The 24,331-nt window shown below is 41.8% G+C and overlaps 1 protein-coding gene across 3 annotated transcripts in view; it reads right to left on the reverse strand.

Annotated features, from left to right (window-relative positions):
• Nucleotides 1-24,331, reverse strand: part of TH (tyrosine hydroxylase) — a 230,676-nt gene that overhangs the window by 69,378 nt on the left and 136,967 nt on the right. For all 3 annotated transcript variants that reach the window (XM_056526869.1, XM_056526870.1, XM_056526868.1), the window contains exons 2-3: nucleotides 11,652-11,855; nucleotides 460-634 (exon numbers count right to left, since the gene is read on the reverse strand). In XM_056526869.1, the coding sequence (XP_056382844.1) occupies nucleotides 460-634; nucleotides 11,652-11,855 (379 nt within the window). The remainder of the gene's footprint in view (nucleotides 1-459; nucleotides 635-11,651; nucleotides 11,856-24,331) is intronic.

Raw genomic sequence — 24,331 nt, forward strand, 5'->3', positions numbered from 1 at the left:
TCATACATACAGCATATAAATATCAATGCTATCAACTAGATCAACTAGTGGGCAGCATACACCACACTCATTGCAGCCTCATACTCGTACATGCAATCTTATAGACATTATCAAGTTACTGTTATGTTGTCAGTGGCCACTCTAATCTACTTGGGCTCTGTTGTAGCTCCAGTGCATAGGATATGTTCACCCCTGGTCTATTGATGGATATTTATCTGGCAGTATCTCTGTCGCTGGATGTTTGTTTGTTTTTTGTTGCCAATTGAAACTCATCTCTAAATTACCCAAGGACTTCTCTACCGTATGGAATGGAGTGGACCAAATTGATGTGCACTGTATAACGACACTTAATGGAGTAAAAGTGCAACACAGCTACTGCATGGAACGTCCTGACTTGATTCTGCTTTTCTTGAAAGACATGGTTATATTACTAGCAGACTGGGTCAGTGCATACTGTACCTTTTACTTCCTTTGTGGTCCTCACTTCTTCTGATACTCTCCTTATAGAGCTCATAAGTGTGCTAAGGTCTGAACGATGAACTTCACAGCGTATAAAATACTCCAAATCTGAACCTGCTTCTGTTCCCTTCTTTCCAGGTCGTGTCTCCAGATGCTGGATTTTGGCTTCAAAAGTCTGGGATAAAGTTCAATATATCAGAATTAAACTATGCTAACCCGACTACTAGAAACTAGTATAGGATTTTAGTGTAGCTTGCTTTGTATTCATCAGCACAGTCCTATAGAAGGAAATGGTACAGGGAACCTGCGAGAAATATCTGTCTATTTGTTTCAGGAACTGTCAAGATCAGAAGAGGTTTGCTAAGGTGATTTGCTCTTTAAAGGGGTACTCCGGTGCTTACACATCTTATCCCTATCCAAAGGATAGGGGGTAGATGCCCGATCGCGGGAGTCCCGCAGCTGGGGACGCCCGTGATCATGCACGCGGCACCCCGTTTGTAATCAGTCCCCGGATTGCTCCGGGTCTGATTATGGTCGACCACAGGGCCAGCGGCGTGTGACGTCACGCCTCCGCCCCCGTGTGACGTCACGCTCCGCCCCTCAATGCAAGCCTACAGGAGGGGGCATGATAGCTATCATGCCCCCTCCCGTAGGCTTGCATTGAGGGCGGATAAGATGTGTAAGCATGCGAGTACCCCTTTAATATAGATCATGTATATATAGCTTTACTATGTGATTTTTGCTACAATGTGCCCCTGGTTCATTTGGGTAAAATCTTGAGTTGCGAAAAATGATAAGCATACTTTTACAAGACAGACCATAAACCTACTTCCTTTTCTCAGTAGTTCAGAACATATTACCTATTTTAGAGCACTCTGTAGAAAGATCTATCTACATGGATTTGTTCTACATGGATCTGTCCAGTTGCTAACACCGATGCCTCCCCTGTGTCAGTAACTACACTGGTTACCCATTCAGTCCCTAATACAATTAAAGGGGTACTCCCATGCCCCAGCATTCTAAACATTTTGTTCAAAATGCTTGGAGCAAGCGGCCGTGATCGTGATGTCATGACCATGCCCCTATGGTGTCACGCCATCCCCTCCATTCATGTCCATAGGAGGGGGCGTGCAGGCTGTCATGCCCCCTCCCATAGACATGAATTGAGGGGACGTGGTGTGACATCACAAGGGGCAGGGCTATGACATCACGACCACTGCCGCAGGAACCCTGGGTTTGTTTAGAACACAGAGTTTTGCAGGAGATTGCAGGGGACGGGACCCAAGCGATCAGACATCTGTCATAATCCAAGCCCCATATTGCACCAGTTTTCTGGAATGCTTTACCCTGGACAGTTAGATTTTTAGCTCACAGACAGAGTTTTCAGTATGATCTAAAACACATCTTTTCAGACAGGCCAAACACATTTCCTAATCGGTCTCCCCTACTATCACGCTGCCACCCCAGCACCCCCTACCAACACACTGACTGGTTCTCCCACCTTTATATGCACAAGCCTGTTTATAAAAGATGCTTGCACCATTGGAGAAATAAAGGATGCTCTGCTTCTTGTCTCTACCCTGTTTCCCTATAGATTCTAAACTCTTGTGAACAGGGCCCTCACTCTTCTTTTATGAATAATGTGTGTGTAATTATGTAATGTGTCATTTTCGTGTTTACATGTACCATGCAGAATATGTTGGTGCTAAATAAATAAATTAATTAATATTATTATTATGATTATTATTATTGTTATGACTTTCAGGAGTATGGGGTCCATTTATACAAAGAAGAGGCCACTACACTTACCTGAGTACACACAGCCCCTTCAAGTAGCTGATTGGCCAGGGTGTACAAAGTTGCTTTCCCCAACAATCTGATATTGATAGCCTATCCAAGGATACTCCAAAAATATTCTTCTCCAAGAAAACTCATTCAATACTGTGATAATCTGAAATATATTCTTTACCACATACTTTGGCAGGGTTATTGCTTTGGATTACCAGTCAGTTCCAGTTATGACCCTCTCTATGACATTAAAGTGTAACTGTAAAGTTATTTGGAAAATGATTATGGTGCAGTACTGTGCACCATAATCATTTAGCAAAATTACTATTATTTCCAATTCGACTTGTAAATAGTTGTACTGAGTGAGCATTGTCTTAGCCCCCAGAAGCTCAAAACTATGCAATAGACGAAGCCTCCTACTGTTTCTCCATAGCACCTTTAGGGCATGTACCCCACCTGTGGAGGTATAAGGAGAGCACCAACAAGTTAGTCTGCCTTCACCAGTATGTTTAGGGGACAAACAACAAATTTTGCTTTAGGAGAAGAAAAGCCTGGCTAAAGCTCTGCCAAAAAGTTAAATTTTTGCCATCATTTTTGACATTAGTCAATTACTTTGGCCAGAGCAAATTTTGCGAGGCCTGGGGAAAAATGCCCGTCATATTCATGCTGGAGCATACGCTGTTAGGTTTGGGGTGTTGAATGCTCCCAGCATGCTTGGACTGCTTTTGTCTCTCTGGGTATGCAGGAAGTTGTAGTTTTACAACAGCTGGAGGCACACTGGATAGGAAACACTGGTGTAGAGGTTAGTGCAACCATCAAGGAACTAGCTTTCTCACTGGAACTTTTTGCTCTCTACAGGATATTTTCTATTAATCTTAATGAAATTTACCATTAAAGATAAGTCCATCCTATAAATTCGTCCAAATTTAGCACAATGACAGAAGTTAAGTAAGCAAAGCATTACAGGAGGCAAGGGTTAATGGAGCCAGTTAAATGGTGTGGTGCTTGAGGCAGTGAAATGCTGCTCCTCCTGCCCTATTTGTAGGGCAGGTATCTGCACATCAATGCATTACCACTAATGTGACAGCACTGATCACATTACCACAGCGGGGACAGCAACAGATAGCTGGCACATCCACAGGGAAATTACATTACCGCTGTCTGTCTCCCGATCCCAGCCAGAGGGCACATCATAGAGCAGCTCTCGGACAACACGGAACATCTTACACTCCAAGTGTCACATCTTAGGCTCAGTGCTCCGCATAGAAGACTATGTCAAATATCTGAATGCAGAAGAAATTCTCTGTATTCCTTTTTAATGTCTTTGTGAGCTTTTATTTGATTTTACTTTATTTTAGACTTCTATTTCCCCTTTAGGCTAAGTTTCCACTTGTTTTTTTTTCTGGCAGTTTTTAGATATCTGCCATAGCAGTTTTTGAGCCAATGCCAGAAGTGTATTCAAAAGGAATAGGACATATAAAGGAAGGACTTAGGCTAGGGTTCCACTGAGGTTTTTGCATTGCATTTTTTTAGGCTTAAAAACGCCAGAAAAACAGCCACTAATTTTCCCTGCGTTTTTTTTTTTTTTTTTTTCCTGGCATTTTTGCCTTTGAGTGGAAATTGCATTTTTGGCCCCTTTGGAGTTTGTCAAAATTTGTTGGGTGCCAAAAAAAATAAAATAAAAGATGCAGTAGGGATGATGGAAAAAATGTATTTAATTCATTTTTTTTTATATATAGCGACATTTTTATACATTTTTAAACAGGGACCAATTTATCTGGGCGGGCTGCGACCTAAAAATGTAGCCAACAATAATAAAAATGAAGAAAGGGGCCATTTAAATGTAAGACTAATATATATTTTTAATTTATTATTATTTTTTTTATTAGTAATGTATTTTAATAATGTGTTTAATAAAGTGTGTGTGTGTTTCACTTGTTTCTCTATTTTTTACATTTTCTTAAGTAGTACTACTATTTGCAGCATGGAACAGACTGTTCCATGATAGGAGTAGTAGTACCTGTACTTATAGACAGATCTCCCCGGGTGTCACTCCTGACACCAAATGCGATTGTTCTATCTATTGCAGAGTTGCGGAGCGGCTCTATACAGTGCTCCCATATCTGCTCTATACTCCAGCCAGTGATGTGAATAGAAATTTGCATCACTCATTAATATTTTCCACCCAGAGTGGGGATTGGCCCGATGGTTGCAGCCAATCACAGCTCTCAGCAGGAAATATGAATAAGTGATGTAAATATCACGATCGCATCGGGTGTCAAGAGAGATACCTTCTGTGATCTGTCCTTAACTGCAGGTACTACTGCTCCCAACATGAAGCACACTCTGCTCCATGCTGGGAGCTGTAGAACCTGCATTAATAGACAGATCGCAGCAAGTGTAACTTCTGACACCTGTTCTGTCTATTAATGTAGGGACTACAACTCCCAGCATGGAGCAGAGTGTGCTCCATGTTGGGAGCAGTAGTACCTGCAATTAAGGAAAGATCACAGTGGGTGTCACTCCTGACACCTGTTGTGATCCTCCTGTATAATGTATAGATGCGGGCGGACAGCGCTTTTCTATGGTCCTCTGCACTGACGTATATATACACCTATTCATATTTCCCACAGAGAGTTGTGATTGGCTGGAACCATCTGGCCAATCACAGCTCTCTGCGGGATATATGAATAGGTGTATAAAAAGGGCAGTGCAGGAGACCATAGAAGAGCGGCCGCCCGCCCGCATCTATACGTTATACAGGAGGATCACAATGGGTGTCAGAAGTGACACCCGGGGCGATCTGTCAATTAGTCCATGTACTACTACTCCCACCATGGAACAGTGTGTTCCATGCTGGGAGTAGCAGTACTACCTAAAAAATGTAAAAAAAAAAATAAAGAAAAAAAAGTTTAACCCCTTAACCTCTTAAGGACTCAGGGTTTTTCCCGTTTTTGCACTTTCGTTTTTTCCTCCTTACCTTTTAAAAATCATAACCCTTTCAATTTTCCACCTAAAAATCCATATTATGGCTTATATTTTGCGTCGCCAATTTAACTTTGCAGTGACATTAGTCATTTTACCCAAAAATGCACAGCGAAACGGAAAAAAAAATCATTGTGCGACAAAATCGGAAAAAAAACGCCATTTTGTAACTTTTGGGGGCTTCCGTTTCTACGCAGTGCATATTTCGGTAAAAATTACACCTTATCATTATTCTGTAGGTCCATACGGTTAAAATTATACCCTACTTATATAGGTTTGATTTTGTCGCACTTCTGGAAAAAATCATAACTACATGCAGGAAAATGTATACGTTTAAAAATGTCATCTTCTGACCCCTATAACTTTTTTTTTTCCACGTACGGGGCGGTATGAGGACTAATTTTTTGCGCCATGATCTGAAGTTTTTATCGGTATGATTTTTGTTTTGAACTGACTTTTTGATCACTTTTTATTCATTTTTTAATGTTATAAAAAGTGACCAAAATACGCTTTTTTGGACTTTGGAATTTTTTTGCGCGTACGCCATTGACCGTACGGCTTAATTAATGATATATTTTTATAGTTTGGACATTTACGCACGCGGCGATACCACATATGTTTATTTTTTTTTTTTTGGGGAAAAGGGGGGTGATTCAAACTTTTATTAGGGAAGGGGTTAAATGACCTTTATTAACACTTTTTTTTTACTTTTTTTTTGCAGTGTTATAGGTCCCATAGGGACCTATAACACTGCACACACTGATCTCTCATCCTGATCACAGGCGTGTATTAACACGCCTGTGATCAGCATTATCGGCGCTTGACTGCTCCTGCCTGGATCTCAGGCACGGAGCAGTCATTCGCCGATCGGACACCGGGGAGGCAAGTAAGGGCCCTCCCGGTGTCCGGTCAGCTATTCGGGACGCCGTGATTTCACCGCGGCGGTCCCGAACAGCCCGACTGAGCAGCCGGGTCACTTTCGCTTTAGAAGCGGCGGTCAGCTTTGACCGCCGCTTCTAAAGGGTTGATACCACACATCGCCGCGATCGGCGATGTGTGGTATTAGCCGCGGGTCCCGGCCGTTGATTAGCGCCGGGACCGACGCGATATGATGCGGGATCATGGCGCGATCCCGCTTCATATCGCGGGAGCCGGCGCAGGACGTAAATATACGTCCTGCGTCGTTAAGGGGTTAAGGACTGAGCTCTTTTACACCTTAGGACCAGAAAGTTTTCATCTGACCACTGTCACTTTAAACATTAATAACTCTGGAATGCTTTTAGTTATCATTCTGATTCAGAGATTGTTTTTTCGTGACATATTCTACTTTAACATGGTGGTAAAATTTTATGGTAACTTGCATCCTTTCATGGTGAAAAATCCCAAAATTTTATGAAAAAAAGGAAAATTTGGCATTTTTCTAACTTTGAAGCTCTCTGTTTGTAAGGAAAATGGATATTCAAAATAAATTTATTTTGGATCACATATACAATATGTCTACATTATGCTTGCATCATAAAATTGATGAGTTTTTACTTTTGAAAGACACCAGAGGGCTTCAAATTTCAGCGGCAATTTTCAAATTTTTCACAAAATTTTAAAACTCACCATTTTTCAGTGACCAGTTCAGTTTTGAAGTGGATTTGAAGGGTCTTCATATTAGAAATACCCCATAAATGACCCCATTATAAAAACTGCACCCCCCAAAATATTCAAAATGACATTCAGTAGGTGTTTTAACCCTTTAGGTGTTTCACAGGAAAAGCAGCAAAGTGAAGCTTTACGGCGACGTGCATTGCTGTAAAGGGCCTGACAGCGGCTGAAGAGGAACTCACCTGTAGCCGCCGTCTTCATCGCCGGGATCCAGGTCTTCAGGGACGAGGTAAGTACCGGGGCCGAGCCCCAGCACTCCCCCGTCCCCCGCCGCGTCCTCCGGTCTTCCTCCCGTTCTCTCCGGACTTCCAGGGGCCGGGCAGGGCGGGAGGAAGTAACCCCCCCCCTGCGATTGGTCGGTTAACTAATCAACGGATCGCAGGGGATAGGAGGAGGTGGCAGGCTTGCCACCTCGCTCCTATACTCCAGCATGGTCCTGGCTGTCTGTGACAACCGGGATCATGCATAATTACTGGGCGGTCGGGTCCCAGAGACCCGATCAGCCCAGTATCGCCGCAAATCGCTGGCGCAATTTCGCCGGCCATTTGCGGCGATCGCCAACATGGGGGCCGACAGTGCCATCATTTTTTCCATCACTACTGTATCTTTTTTATTATTTTAAATTTTATTAGAAAAGGTATCTCCATCACTTTTTTGGATCACTAAAGTCCAAAAAAGAATAAAAACCGCCTGCAAAAATGCCAAAGTTAAAACCCACATGTAATTTTTCTTGGCGTTTTTTTACTCCCATAGACTACTATGGGAGAAAAATGCCAAGATTTTCCCGGAAAAAAAAAACGCCAAAGTCTCAACAAGAGGTCGTTTTTGAAAAAAATGCAAAGCAGCCAAAAAGAGCTGAAAAATGCCCAAAGGATTGAAAAACTGCCAAACTGAAAAACGCCAAGTGGATCTGGCATTTTGCAGTTCACTATTGACTTGCAGCTAACATCTGGCCGCTGCGTTTTTTAACAAAAAACGCTGTGCGGCAAAATTGGTGTTTTTTTCTGCGTTTTGCATGAAAAACCTCTGTGGAATCCTAGCCTTACACTTCTCCTCCCTTTTGAATCCACTTCTGACTTTGGCTGAAAAACTGCAATGGCAGCTCTCCAAAAACTGCCAGAAAAAAAAAAAAACAAGTGGAAACTTAGCCTTACTGCCTTACTGCTGAACCCACTTCCGACTTTGATTATATATAAAAAAAAAAACCTACATAAAAAAAATTGCAGCAATAGGAGTGATTTACTTACATGATCTCAACCTTTTTTTTATCATTGGTCTTGCACCCAAATTGTTGCGCCTGATTTTGCATCCAAAAAAAAGCCAACAACACTCTACAAAATTAGTAATGTTAAATAAAATACAATTTACTAATGTTAAATAATAAGTGATGAATTTGAGTTCCTGGAAAACCCTACAGCTAAAAGCATGTGTGAAAAAAGCTACATTTGGGGAAAAGCGCCAAATTAGTAAATACCATAAAAAATACCTGTCTGGAATACGGTTCCACAGGGAAAACAACACTTCACTCTTAGTAAAAATAAAAAAAAACTTTGGTGTTTGAAACTACTCTTAGGCTAGGCTCAGACTACGGAATCTCCCGGCAGACAATTTCCGCCCGGAGATTCCGAGTGCGGCCAGCGCTGACTGAATCAGTCGGCGCTAGGACCGCCCGGACACTGCAGTCTCCAATAGACTACAATGTGTTCCGCACGGATTTCCACCTGAAAAAAGAGCAACGCCATTCTTCAGGTGGAAATTTCCAAGCGGATTTTCCGTTCACAAATTCCGCTTCACAAATTCCAAAGTGTGAATTTGTGAACGGAAACCCATTCACTACACTATACATTTTAGCAAGCGGAATTTCCGCCTGCAATTTCAAAGCGTAATTGCAGGTGGAAATTCCGTAGTCTGAACCCAGCCTTATTGTACACTAGAGTTACAGGAAATATTATTACTGAATGGGGGAATAGTGAGGTTTCAGGAGTTATTATTACTGAAATAGGGCACAGTGGGGCACATGAGGCATTATTAGTAAATTGGGGCACAGTGGGGTTACAGAAGACATTACCAAATGGGGGCACAGTGGAGGTACAGGAGGAGTTAATGAATGGGGACAAAGTGGGGCACAAGAGGCATTACTAGTAAATTGGGGCACAGTTGGGTTACAGAAGACATTACCAAATGGGGACACAGTGGGGGCACATGAGGCATTATTAGTAAATTGGGGCACAGTGGGGTTACAGGAGCATTATTACTGAACAAGGGCACAGTGGGGTTTAAAAGGCATTATTACAGAGTGGAGGTACAGTGGAGTGGCACTAAGATGCCTTTATACTGAGCCACTATCTCTATTTGGGGAGCTCAGCATGACTACTACCATGTGATGCACTAAAATAGGCACCAAACTCTGCCGAGTTGTAGCCAGGAGAAGACTTTATGGCTGTCATAAGAAAAAGGGAAAGTGGCTTAAAGAAGTGCCAAGAAGGCACCAAACTGCGCAGTTCCACGTGTACCCCCAGCCTCTAACCTTTCCCTTCCCAGCCATGACATATGACACATGACATATGAGTTTTTCTTTGATTCTCATGTTACCTATGTACGGACTCTTTTTGCTCTGAGCACCGTGAGGCTGTTAGGCTGGGTTCACACTGAGGAATTTCTGGGCAGAATTTCTGCCGGAGATCAAGCCAGCGGCACTAGGACCGCCCGGACTACATTGCTGTCCCCATAGATATCAATGCAATTCTGAGCAGATCTTCCAAAAGATCCACCCAGAAAAGCATTGCCGTCTATGGGGACAGCAATGCAGTCCGTGCTGTCCTAGTGCCGCCGTTAAATCTCCGGCAGAAATTCTGCCCAGAGATTCTGTAGTGTGAACCCAGCCTTAGTCTAAAACCCGGATTGCATGCTTCCTGGACTCACACAACAATATACGGGGATCAGTAGGGCCACTCTAGATCACATTCTCTATTAGCTTTATATTTCCAGTTATATTAATTTAACCCCTTAAGGACAGATGGTCAAGTTTGAAATGTGTTTTTATTTTAGTTTTTCCCTTTTATATTAGGAAAGCTCTTCATAAAAAAAAAAAACTTTTTATATGGGTACTCCGAGGAACTAAACTTTAACCCTATTTACAAGCTAGGCAATATGTTTCTAATTATGGGGGGGGGGGGTCTGACCACTGGGACACCCTGCGTTATCCTATAAAGGGCCTTGCTCCACCTTCCTGGACGAGCAAGTGATGACCCAATCAAAAAAAATTACTGGCTGCAGCTATTTCCCACCCCAGCCAGTGATAGGCTGTGTGGGACATCACTTGCACTAGTCTCCGAGGGTGGGGGACAGAGTGCACAGAGGACAAGTAAGTAGCCTGGCCTCATACAGGAGATCATTAAGATACCCTCGCGATCGGACACTTATTCCTTAAGTTCAGTTCCCAGAGTACCCTTTTTATTTTTTCATCAACATTGTAATATGTGAATGTTTTTTTTTTTTTTTTTTTCTTTTATAGAATTAGTGGGAATAGAAATTATTTTGCCATTGTTACCAAGTTTTTACCAAGTTCACCATAAACTATAAATGATATGTTAACATTATTTTAATGGTTGTTACAATTACAATAATACTAAATGTATATATATTTTTTTAATATGTTTTACTATTTTTGCATAGTAAAAAAAAGTAAGATGTTTCTTTTTCCATTCCTGGAGCCATGTGAGGGCTTGGTTTTTGTGGGACAATTCATAGGTTAAGGATATTTTGATTCTTTCATTCTTTATTCCTGTCTTTGGGAGGAGAAAGTAACAAAAAACAGCTATTCTGAATTATATATATATATTTTTTAGTTTTTTGTGTTTACATGGAGAAAAAAAGCATAAGCTTACTATTTTATAGCATAGGTCATTACATATCTAGTCATATCAGTTATTTTTGCAGTGTATTATGTATGTCTGTGCTACATGTGATGTCATGTTACACAAAAAACTAAATGCTCCCAGGAATATGGTGACCCAAAACCATACGGGAGAAAAAAAAATGTAAGTCATTTTTGGTCTTGGAGAGGAATATAATGTTGCCCGTATACGCTTGATGGAATGAATTTGCAATTTTGCACACTGTCTTGTAGAGTTCTGCAGTGGACTTTTTTTTAAATCTGATATGAAACTCTGGACTTGATCCTACACAATTATTGCCTTTGTGTATATATATTAGGGATCGACCAATATCGATTTTTTAGGGCCGATACCGATAATCTGTGACCTTTCAGGCCTATAGCCGATAACTTATACTGATATTCTGGTATAAGTTATCGTCTATTCCCAGCCACCCCCACCCACCCCCACCCACAGGTGAGAAATTGTTCTACTACACTAACACTTTTTATAAAAGCACTTAAAACTACACCATGTGAAAACTCATAACATTTTTGAACATTAATCCATTGTGCAAAAGTTGGTGCCTAAAATAGACATTAAAACTGCGCTATCACTAATGATAAATTCCCCCCCCCCCCCATAAATTCTATGTACCCCAATATGGAGTCATTGGAAAATATAACACTGCTTACAACAAAAGGCCTCATATGGCCCTGCTATGAATGCACATACATTTGCATATATATGAAGATAATCCAGATCTAGGGCAAAAAAGAATAAGAAAATGTATAGTAAAGGGGGAAAGAAAGGGTTTGACTGGTCTACAAAAAGAGAAACTATGGGGTAACTAATGATGTGACCCCTGAATCTTCACATTCCAACTCTTACCTCAAATACTTTCAGGGTGCGGGATAAGGAAGATGGCTTATTTCCTTTAAGAGAGAAGAGCAGGTTGATAATGGCTTTTCCATCTTTTTCTTCAAATACCAAGGGGTCGGTGCACTCTGCGGCCTCTGCAGCTGCCGCCGCTGCCTCCCGTTCCTTCCGGGCATCTTCTATCAAACTCTGTCTTCTGCCCAAGAATCGTGGCGACTGTAAAAGTAAATCTCACACTTAGCGAGAACATTTAGAATGGTATTGAATTTCCTATGAAATGAAGGTTGACAATATCTTACAACAACTTTTATACCAACCACCCTGCATAAATAGATTTATTTTAGATGGATTGTATATTTTGTTAAAAAAAAAAAAAAAAAAAAAAAATGAATAATAGAAAAGCTATATAAATTGGTATTGTTTAAAAACTTAATAAGGGAACATGTTACTTGTATCATAAAGTGCACTGCATAAAAAACAACCCCACCACCTAAATTGTAGTTTTCTTTTTAATCTCCCCAAATAATCATTTTGGGTATCTCTGTCCTTTTTATGGTTAAATAAAAGGTGTCATTATAAAGTAAAATTGGCCACGCATAAAAGAAGCCCTCATATGGGTCTGTAGAAAAAATAAAAATAAATAAAAGAGTGAAAACATAAAACAAACATATTACACAAACATATTACAAGTAGTGTTGGGCATGAATATTCGCAATGTGAATACTTATCGCGAATATCACATATCTGTGAATATTGCGAATATAGCGCTAAATATTCGCAATTACGAATATTCAAATTTTTTTTTCATAGTACACATCACAGTGATCATCCCTCCCTGCTTCCAGCTTGTGGGGTAAACAAAGCTCCAATACTAGTTACTGTATCAGACTGGCGTCCCCCTGAAAATTGGCATATATTTTTGCACCTATTGGGGGAGATTTATCAAAACCTGTGCAGAGGAAAACTTGCCCAGTTGCCCATAGCAACCAATCAGCTTGCTTCTTTCATTTTTATGAAGGCCTGAGAAAAATGAAAGAAGCAATCTGATTGGTTGCTATGGGCAACTGGGCAAGTTTTCCTCTGCACTGGTCTTGATAAATCTCCCCCATTGATCCCTCCCTTCTTTTAGCTCTTTCATCATGCGATATTGCGCATGCAAATTTTATGGCGCATAGTAAAAAATGGTCATGAATATGCGAATTTTGCGAATATATGACGAATATTCATCCATATATTCGCGAAATATCGCAAATTCGAATATGGCCTATGCCGCTGAACACTAATTATAAGCTGACATATATGCTACAAACATATTATAAGATGACATATATACTATCTAGAACAGGATCTGCTGAAGACCTCTGTGTAACTAAGTGATCAAACACAGCTTTAAATTTGCAACAGATCCTGTACATGTAAATATACCCTAAAGTATGTTGTAAAATACGTGATTGCAAATCCACAAATGCACATTTTCAAGCTGTGTTCAGTCATTTAGTTTACATTGAAATCTGCAGCATAAAATCTGCAGCTTCAAATCCTGAGCATCAAATATGCACAGGATACCGTAGTGTGAATACACCCTAAGGGTAGGGTCACAACTCCTGCATCTGCAGCATTTTTGCCACTTGCAAACTCGCATCAGCCATTCTAATGAAATGTTCTACTCTGAAATACGCAGCAGAAAATTCATTGCGGATACGATACGTGTGTTCACACATACAGCATCTGCAGCAGATTTGCTGCTGCAGATTTGAAGCTGCAGATTTTACTCTAAATGAAATGATAGAACAGCTTCCAATGTGCAGTAGATCCTGTAATGTGAATACACCCTTGCTGGATCAAGTTGTTATTCAGTTTGCAATTTAAGAAATCAGTTACAATGGTGGATCATCCCTTTACCACTGAATAGTGTCTTTTGTAAAGCGGCACACTCTGTCACCATATGGTGACCCATTTATAGAACCAATGCACAGGGAAATAATTGTGGTAGAGGGTGTGAGATGCAGGGCAGATGGAATTACCCTAGGGCAGATGGCATTAACCCCTTGTATTCGTGACACCAGGGCGTGGTTTATCCTCAATGCCACCCGAAGATATACTGCTGGATCCTGGGCTAGGCACGGGGGCAATAATGACTCCAATGCCAATTTATGGACAACGGTAGCTTTACTGAGTGACAGATGGTATAGTCTATACAGTTCAGCCAGGCACACAGAGCTGACCAGTGACTTCAGAGACCTTAAGGACTTACTGGGACTTCCAGTAGATGTGGACAATTTTAGTGTAGGCCACTCTGACGTGACAATAGATGACCGTGACTGACTTGGCTTGAGACTGACAATGCTGCGGTTGTAGCTTACTTGTAGAATTGTGGCTGCAGGACTGAATTGAAGCCTCCTATGGACTCCAGACAGATTCTAGGACTTGACTGCACTGCAACTCTGCAGAAAGAGAGCGAAGAGACTACTCCCAGGGTTTTTATAGGGGAGACTCTGGTGGGGTCCCATAGGTCACCCTTAAGTCACATGGTCACTGATACCTCCTGGGTTACACTCACATGACAACTGGTGATCACATGTTAACCTCTCTTAAAGTAATAACACTTTCTATATGCATTATACAGTATAACACATGACAAACAATATATACATAAGGGGACACTGTAAGGAAGCTGCCTGACAGGGCAGCAATGGTACGGGGGCACAACTCCCATACTGGGCCACCACTTAATATTCTAAGAATAAGTAAAATTTCTACCTAAATGTGAATTTGTTTAAATCCCTATATCATTTTACATTATATTATATAACACTATAAAAGCCTTTTGTTTCAGATCTTCCTCATATGTAGGAATATTAGAGCAGTTGCCCATAGCAACCATTTAGATTCCAGCTCCTTAAAGGGGTTCTCCACTGCCCTGTCTTGCGGAGCTCCGCTCGCAGCGTCCGGAAGTTTATTACTCTGGACGCTGTGTGCGGTCTTCCGTGTTCGAGGTCGCCCCCTCGTGATGTCACGCCCGCCCCCTCGTGACTTCGCGCCCCCTTCCCATAGACTTTCGTTGAGGGGGCGGGCGTGACGTCATGAGGGGGCGGGTGTGACGTCACGAGGGGGCGGCCTCGAACACGGAGGCCCGCACACAGCATCCGGAGTAATAAATTTCCGGACGCTGCGAGCGGAGCTCCGGAAGACAGGGCAGTGGAGAACCCCTTTAATCCTGCCGCACTCTGTCTAGTTCCTTACCACTCCCTAGGACAGGTCAAGGATAATATATTACCATGACATTTAAGTCATGACTTAAAATGGAACTGATGAAAGGATATTGAAAGATTCTCAGTAACCACAATGTCCATGGTCGCCTTTAGACTTTATGTATAGGCTAAGTTCACATTACTAAGGGGGAGATTTATCAAAACCTGTCCAGAGAAAAAGTTGCCCATAGCAACCAACCAGATTGTATATTTCATTTTTAACAATGCCTCTATAAAATGAAAGAAGCGATCTGATTGGTTGCTATGGGAACTGGGCAAATTTTCCTCTGGACAGGTTTTGATAAATCTCCCCCTAAGTGCCCTAGGTCTGCCCTATATGTCGGCATACCAGCAGAACAGTATGCCGACGTATGCTAACACATACCTGAGCCATGCACATTCATGTCAATGGGATAAACATAGTTTATTAGTGATTTCTATACCAGTTTATTCCAGCATCAGGGTGCGTTCACACTAATTCAAGAGGAATTTACTCGAGTAATTCCTCTTGAATTCTCCGCTCCAAATTAATGCACATCTCCTCTGCCCATTAAGGGACATGTATCAATAATGGTGTAGCAATGTGTGATTTTATGTATGTTTTTTTGCGACAAATGGTGCGTTTTTGCGCCAGATTTATTATTTGTCGCAAACCACTTGTTAAATTTGTCTATAAATTTGCCTATAAAACTTGTTAATTCTCCACTTGGATTTTGCCCTGCTTCACAAAGGTAAATCTAACACAGTTAGTTCCTTTTTCTGACTTAAAATTCTGTTCCTAGGCTTGATAAATGTTTGACTGGGATAAATGTTTCTTTTTACCTTAGCTAAACATAATTTTTTTTTTTTTTTTTGCTTTGTGGTCCTTTTAAACAAGCCTTTTTTTTTTTTTTTCCTTTACATGGGTTAAGGTTTTTGTTAAGGCCCCAGAAGGCCTGAACGACCAACTCAGTTATGCATGTTTCCTATAAATACTGCTCTCCCCCCCCCCCCCCCCCCCAATTGGTGATTATGGCTAGGTAGTTAGAGGAGGCCTTAGTGAGCCTCTTGAGTTAGCATCACCAAGATAGAATTATCTAGGGATATTGACTAGGCCAAGTAGGAGGTTCGAGAGCGGGACCGTCCTTATAAGGGCGTCAATTCTGCCTAGGGATAGGGGCTACAGCTAGAACAGGGCCAGATCAGGTTCCTCAGGGCCACATCAACTACCCCAACACCATTTACTAGGGCATCCCCCCCAACAAAAAATAGGGGGTGGGAGAGCTTTCTACTTAAGGAAACCACTAGTTTCTTTATATAACCTGGTCCTTTCAGATTAACATAGTGAAAATGGTCGTCCTCCTTGGGTCCTGACCCTCTGTTAGCATTTCTTTTTAGATCTCCTCCAAAATGAGCATTTTTTTTACACACTATATATATTATATATATGGTTGCATATATGTGGAGTGTGGGGAAAGTATATATCCTTAATGAGAACGAGTGGGTTTAGCGTAACTTACCTTTAGGGACCCAGTACCTGTCTCACTAAGCAAAGGGTATCTCATGCTGCACCCCCGTTTTTATGGATTTCTTCCCCCCTCTCCTCATAAACCTTCTTATCATATGCAAAATAATCATTACCTAATTAATTGCTCTATTCATATTATCATATCTTTATTCCCTGTTGTGCATATTAACACTTAGCCAGGCTCTTTTAACTATATCTTCATTTATAAACAAGCGAATTGCCCTTTAAATACACACTGCTTCCGTTACTACGGACACCGCTGTCAGATTCAGCAACGCCCTCTGTAGTCGTCAGAGAGGGCGTTGCGTAATGACGCGGCGCCGGCCGGAAACAGGATATGACGACAGACGCCGGCATGGTCTCAGTGAGCGCTAAGCAGCCGTCAGAGACAGACGGCTCCCCGCCAACGCGGGTTTAGCGCGCTCATCTGAGAAACATAAACCGGACGTGTGGTTACAGGAGTGTGAGTATGATAGCTGGTGCGATGCGCACTGTCTGTATTGCAGGTACTAGCATTTCCCATATTGATTGGGACCCTGTATCTTTATTATAGGTATCCGGGTAAACACTTGGAAATTGTGAATATGTGCCTTTTCTCTAGGTATTTATATTGATACTATAAATGGCCAGTAACTATGGAATTCGGATGGCACATTGAAACCTTTTTCTATGTTTATGTTTTACTTACAGGTTGCCCTGAAGGATGATTTTACCTCCTGTTATGATAGCCACACCATGGCAATAGGGATATACACTATGTATCGGGTGTTTCCTTATTGGTTGAGCTAAAATAATTAAGGGATATACACTGTGTATCGGGTGTTTCCCTATGAATCAAACTATACCGTTTGTTTTATACTCTATTGATATTTTGTTATATAGCAGTATTACTATCTATTGCATATTGTATACATTTCCCCTGAGGAAGCCACTTAGTGGCAGAAACGCGTTGGGTGACATTTGGCAATAGTTATGCTTCTCCTTGATTGTAAATCCACATAACATGTGGTAACTGCTTTCTGTGTTGCTTTGTAATTTGGGCACCTATTCTTTATCACAAGGTGTGGTGCATTTTAGAGTACTATATTAAAAGTTATGTTTTATAAGGTTTTTCCCCCTCTCAGCATCGAGAATTAGGTATTTCGAGTTGATTTTTGATATGAACTTGAAAACAGCCACGTACTAAGACATCGGTAAGCCACTTTGTTTGGCCTGTGTTCTACCTTGTAATGTTGTTTAGCTACTTTCTGTGTCACTTTTTTCTTGGTGCAAGTTTGCGACCTAACGGGCATGATTGCACCCAAAAATGCGCCAAAACAAAAGTCGCAAATGATGAATTTCATACCAAGGCATGATTGTAACTTAAATCACGACTAACAAAGTGAAATCAGTGATTTTGTTCTAAACCATTTGGCGCAAACATTTGTCGCAAAAAATGACCTAAAGGAAAAATTGCGACAAATCACAGACAAAAAAACAGGGTAAAAAGCTTCATACATTCCCCCCCCCCCCCCCCCCCCCATTGACTTTAATTTTATTTCTGCTGTCCTGTTCACATTGTGGAAATTCTGCTAGCAGAATTCCGACGCTGAATTCCTTTCCACTTGAAGAAAGAACATGTTCATTCTTCAAGTGGAATCCGTGAGCAGAATCCAATAGAAGTCAATGGTAAAAAAAATTCTACGCAACATCGTTTTCAAGCGGAATTCGAGCAAAATTCAAGCGAAATTCCAGCAGAATTCAAGCGGAATTCAGAAAAGTAGATTAAATAGCCTCCTCCTTTATTCCTCTTCATTTCCGCATGGAAATTCCGCTCGATGGAGAAGGCAAAAATTTCCTGATCGAAATTATTCCTCGTGAATTCCTCTTGAATTACTCAGAGTGAACGCACCCTTAGGTACCCAAGTATACATTCAGGATCAACTTAACTGGATAACAGGATATACTGCAAGGTTTTTAAAACTTTAGACGAGTCACATATTGTTTGCTGAGAGTTGTGGTCAATATAAAAGGGATATTCAGGCATTGTAAAGCCATAAAAATGAAATATCTGGTCTAGGTGAACTGTGGTCATATCAAAGAAGGGCCTTTTATAATAATATTATTAAAAATAATATTTTTATTTTATTTTATATAGCGCAAACAGATTCTGTAGCGCTGCACACCACTCACTTAAATTGTTCCCTGACCCCATTGATGTTCATGGCAACTCAAAGGACAGGGTAATAAACCCACTTTTTTACCCTAACTTACAAAAACACAAAATGTTACTTTTATTAGTGTAAGAAAACTAAGCCATAAAAAAAGGTTAAAAATCCAGCACTCTGACTACTCCTTTTATCACGTCATGGTCATTGCCCCATAGCCTCTGAAGACGTCACTTCTGTGACAGACATGTTAAGGGGGGGCTTTGTTAAACATTTTTTTTTTTCAAACAGCACCTTACACAGGTACACATATTTGAAAATCACACCGTACGCTCTTGAGTGACCATGATGTGATAAAAGTAGTAGAGGAGAATGCTGGGTTTTTTAACCCCTTAAGGACGCAGCTCATTTTCACCTTAAGGACTGAGTCCTTTTTTGTAATTCCGACCACCGTCACTTTAAGCATTAATAACTCTAAGATGCTTTTACCGATTATTCTGATTCTAAAAAAAAAATTTCCTGACATATTCTACTTTATTTTAGTGGTAAAGTTTTGTCGTAACTTGCATCCTTTCTTGGTAAAAAATCCCAAAATTTCATGAAACACCCTATTGAAAATGGCTGACAAGAAAAACTAGGTGCTACAACTAAATTCTTAGTCGCCCTGGGAGGTCAAGCCCTGATGTAGAGGTTTGAAGCTTTGAAACTCTCTGCTTGTAAGGAAAATGGATATGCCAAATAAATTTTATATTGATTCACAAATACAATATGTCCACTTTATGTTGGCATCATAAAATGGACATTTTTACTTATTGAAAAAATTTTAGGGCTTCAAAGTAGAGCAGCAATTTTCAAAATTTTCATGAAAATTGCAAAATCGGAAGGGACAGATGTTACAGAACTACAACTCCCAGCATGTCTGGGCAGTCTAGGCATGCTGAGAGTTGTAATTTGGCAACATCTGGAGGGCCACCATTTGGGCACCACTGTAATAGTGGTCTCCAAACTGTGACCCTCCAGATGTTGCAAAACTATAACTCCCAGCATGCCCAGACAGCCTTTGGCTGTCTGGGCATGCTGGGAGTTGCAGTTTGGCAACCACTAGAAGGACAGCTTTACTGCCCCCTTCCTTTCCCCCCTAACCCTCCCCCACCACCACCGTCGCTTCCCTACCTGCGCCGCTGATCTCCGCAGTCCCCACCGATGATGGGCGGTCCTCATGGCATCTTCTGTTCAGGTAGCCGCCATCTTCTCCTCCCGTTCTGCCCGACATCCAGGGGTGGGCAGAGCGGGGGGTTTCCATTGCAACCCCCTGTCGTGCGCTGCCATTGGTCAGAAGTAATTTCTGACTAATGGCAGGGAATAGGAGGAGATCGCAGCACTGCAACCTCGCTCCTATCCCTCAGGATGATCGGGGCCTGTCACTGACAGCCCCGATCATCCCTATTTTCCAGGCGATCGGGTCACCAGAGTAGGAATAGCAGAAAATCGCATGTCTGAATTGACATGCGATTTTCTGCGATTGCCGACATGGGGGGTTCTCAGGACCCCCCCCCTCGGCGATGTGCCGGGATGCCTGCTGAATGATTTCAGCAGGCATCCCGATCCGGTCCCCAACCGGCTAGCGGCGGGGACCGGAATTGCCACGGGCGTATGCATACGCCCTACGTCCAGAAAAGGTTAACCCTCTTTATTTGGCTTAATTTCTTACACTAATAAAAGTTAGGTTTTATGTTTTTATAAGTGACGGTTAAAAAGCGGGTTTATCACCCTGTCCTTTTAAAGAAACGTGTTGAACATTGACGGGTCTATTTGTCATTGCTGTCCCCATTGAGGCTTACATCTAAATTCTCCTATTACTATGTGTTTGGAGTGTGGGAGGAAACCTATGCAAACATGGGGAGAACATAAAAACTCATTGCAGATGTTTTTCTTGGTGGGGATTTGAACACAGGACTCTAGCACTGCAAGGAAAGAGCGCTTATCACTGAACCAACAGGCTGCAGCTTTTAGAAGGCTTATCATTTCCTTGTAATAGTATGTTCGCCTTCATGCCAAAATGAACCCCTTTGCGCAGAACCCTCACCACTTCCTGTCGTGTCTGCCATCATTTTCCATAGTATGAAGACCACTTTGATCACAGCTGGTATAATATCCTAGATAAAATGCAGACATGCAGTGATGAATTGGGTTCTGGATTTTAGAGGAATCTCTTTAGTTACAGCAGTGGTCTTCAAGCAGTGGTCCTCTAGCTGATGCAAAATTACAACTCCCAGCGTGCCGGGGCAGCCAACAGCTGTCCGGGCATGCTGGGAGTTGTAATTTTGCAACAGCTGGAGGACCACTGCTTGGAGACCGCTGAGTTAAGGAAACATTACAGAACGTTGTGCTTACATGGGTTTTGCAGATTAATCTTAATTAATTCCAGATTAATCTTCTAATAAGTTAAAGGAATAATTCTACCGCTGTACAAATCACTAGTCAGACCACACATAGAATACTGTATACAGTACTGGGCACCAGTGTACAAGAAAGATATAGTGGAGCTGGAGAGGGTTCAAAGACGGGCAACCAGGGTAATATGGGGAATGGGAGGACTACAGTACCCAGAAAGATTATCAGAATTAGGGTTATTTAGTTTTGAAAAAAGAAGGCTTAGGGGCGACCCAATAACTATGTATAAATATATCAGGGGGCAGTACAGAGATCTCTCCCATGATCTATTTATACCCAGGACTGTATCTATAACAAGGGGGCATCCTCTATGTCAAGAGGAAAGAAGGTTTCTACACCAGCACAGATGGGGGTTCTTTACTGTAAGAGCAGTGAGACTATGGAACTCTCTGCCTGGGGTGGTCATGGGGAACTCAAAGAATTTAAAAGGGGTCAGGATGCATTTTTGGAGAATAATAACATAAGAGGTTATGGATTCTAGATCTATAGGGACAGAGCGTTGATCCAGGGATTTATTCTGATGCCATATTTGGAGTCTGGAAGGAATTTTTACCTCTAGTATGAGGGTTTTTTGCCTTCCTCTGGATCAACTCCATAGGGACTTATTAGGGTTATAGGTTGACATTGATGGACTCTGGTCTTTTTTCAGCCTTATGGACTATGTTGCTAAGTTCCCCTTGAAACTTTTCTCAAGATATGAGCTTTAAAGGGGTACTCTGGTAGAAAAATGTTTTTTAAATCAACTGGTGCAAAAAGTTAAACAGATTTGTAAATTAATATTCTGAAAAAATAGCTTTTACCTCAAGGGCCTCACCATTCTAGGTGCATAATGATATGGGTGGAAATAAATGTAACAAACAGCATCAATATAAAAATGTAATAAATATAAAATAATGAATACACATAATATGGCACTACAAAGGATAGTAGCCACCATTCATCGGTCCACAGCAGTGAGAACCAGGTGGCCACAGGCGGTGAGAAATTCAACCATTGTTTGTATAATATACTATACCATCTATCTGAAATTGACTCTCCATTATTTGCAACAAGCACATATTTTGCCATCTGATCCACAGCGGGACTTTTAACACAGTTACCGGACCAACGGACTGTATTTTCTCATACCGGATCATCGGATTACATTCTTGTATATTTATTAGCAGTCCCTTTTTTATACAATTATATCTGATAACCCACTAGGGCCCAGTGGAGTTATCCTTTGTAGTGCCATATTATGTGTATTAATTATTTTATATTTATTACATTTTTATATTGATGCTGTTTGTTACATTTATTTCCACCCATATCATTATGCACCTAGAATGGTGAGGCCCTTGAGGTAAAAGCTATTTCTTCTGAATATTTTTCCTGATGCCGGTGGGGACCGGTTATAGCTTTAATTTCATCGGTCCTTTTGTTGTGAGCTGCACCTTTTTGAGATTTCTAGATTTGTAAATTACTTCTATTAAAAATATTAACCCTTCCAGTACTTATCAGCTGCTCCACATTTTCTTTTTGAATTTCTTTTCTGTTTTCACAGTGCTCTCTGCTGTGTCAGGAACTGTCCAGAGCAGGAGCAAATCCCCATAGCAAGCCTATCCTGCTCTGGACAGTACCTGACATGGACAGAGGTGTCAGCAGAGAGCACTGTGGACAGAAAAGAAATTTGAAAAGAAAAGAATTCCTGTGGAACATACAGCATCTGATAAGAACTGGAAGGATTAAGTTTTTTTAAATAGAAGGAATTTACTAATTTGTTTATCTTTCTGGCACCAGTTGATTTATAAAAAAAAAAATGTTTTCCACCAGAGTACCCCTTTAAGCTGGGACTACATGGCATAAAATAATCAGAAAAACCTGTCTATTTTGGTTGGGCCAGCCAACTATCTAGTTGGGGTTGTGAAAGATCGGGCATGTTGACTTTTAACTCAGTTCTTATATTATCAAGAAGGTTAATCTCCACCAGAGAAGGCTGACAAAGTCTTACACCCCCTCCCCTCTATTTTAGCTGATCTGTGTGTTCATGTGTATGGGGGAGGGTGGGGGGGATTGGAAAAGATAGCGGTTGGCCACATAAATGTTTGACCACCAGCTTTTGGGGTCACCTTAAGACAACTAATAATAATAATATTAATAATAATATAAATTTTTTATAAAGTGCCAACAGGTTCTACAGCACTTTATAATTTTGGGGAGTACAAATAAAGAAAAGTATCGGACTTTCCAAATTGAACACTATATATTCAGACAGGAGGAGTGGGGACTCACAGACTATGAAGAATGGGATTGAGACAAAAGGCAGAAAGTGCTTAAAGGGGTACTCCTCCCCTAGACATCTTGTCCCCTATCCAAAGGATAGGGGATAAGATGTCAGATCGCCGGGGTCCCGCTGCTGGGGACCCAGGGGATCGCTGCTGCAGCACCCCGCTATCATTACTGCGCAGAGCGAGATCGCTCTGCACGTAATGACGGGCAATACAGGGGCCGGAGCATCATTACGTCACGCCCCCTGCCATAGACTTGCATTAAGGGGACGGGCCGTGATGTCATGAGGGGCGGAGCCATGATGTCATGAGGGGGCGGAGCCATGATGTAACGCTGCTCCGGCCCCTGTATCGCCCGTCATTACACACAGAGCGAACTCTCTCTGTGCAGTAATGATGGCGGGGTGCCGCAGTGGCAATCCCCGGGGTCCCCAGCAGCGGGACCGCGGCGATCTAACATCTTATCCCCTATCCTTTGGATAGGGGATAAGATGCCAGGGGCGGAGTACCCTTTAAGGGTACGTTCACACGAGCGGATCCACAGCTTATTATACGCTGCTGAAGGACCCCTGCATGGTGCCATTAAATGTGCCTGTTCGGAGCGGCAATACGCCGCTACGAGCAGACATACTGTGATTTGCGAGTCGCAGCGGGCATGCGCAGTATACTCGCACATCGCTGCAGCTCTTGGCCTAGATCATGGAGCAGGGAGGGCAGCCGTGATGTGTGCGAGTACATCGCACATGCGTGGCAACTCTCACATAGCAGTGTGTCTGCTCATAGTGGTGTATTGCCGCTCCAAGCAGGCACATGTAAAGCCACCATGCAGCGGTCCTTCAGCGGTGGATCTGCAGCATAAAATACGCTGTGGGTTCACTCGTGTGAATGTACCCTAATTGATACAATGATCCAGCCATGTTTTATAAATGGGGGAGGTTACATAAAGGTCTAAAGTACATAGCGTGTAGGTGGAGACTGTCTAATATGGCACTTTTGATATATTCAAGACACAGAGATGTCAAAATGGGGCAAGGTGATTGTAGGGGAGACCAGTTAGGGAATGGTA

The sequence above is a fragment of the Hyla sarda genome, chromosome 6 (genome assembly GCF_029499605.1).
Source record: "Hyla sarda isolate aHylSar1 chromosome 6, aHylSar1.hap1, whole genome shotgun sequence".
Classification (NCBI taxonomy): domain Eukaryota; kingdom Metazoa; phylum Chordata; class Amphibia; order Anura; family Hylidae; genus Hyla; species Hyla sarda.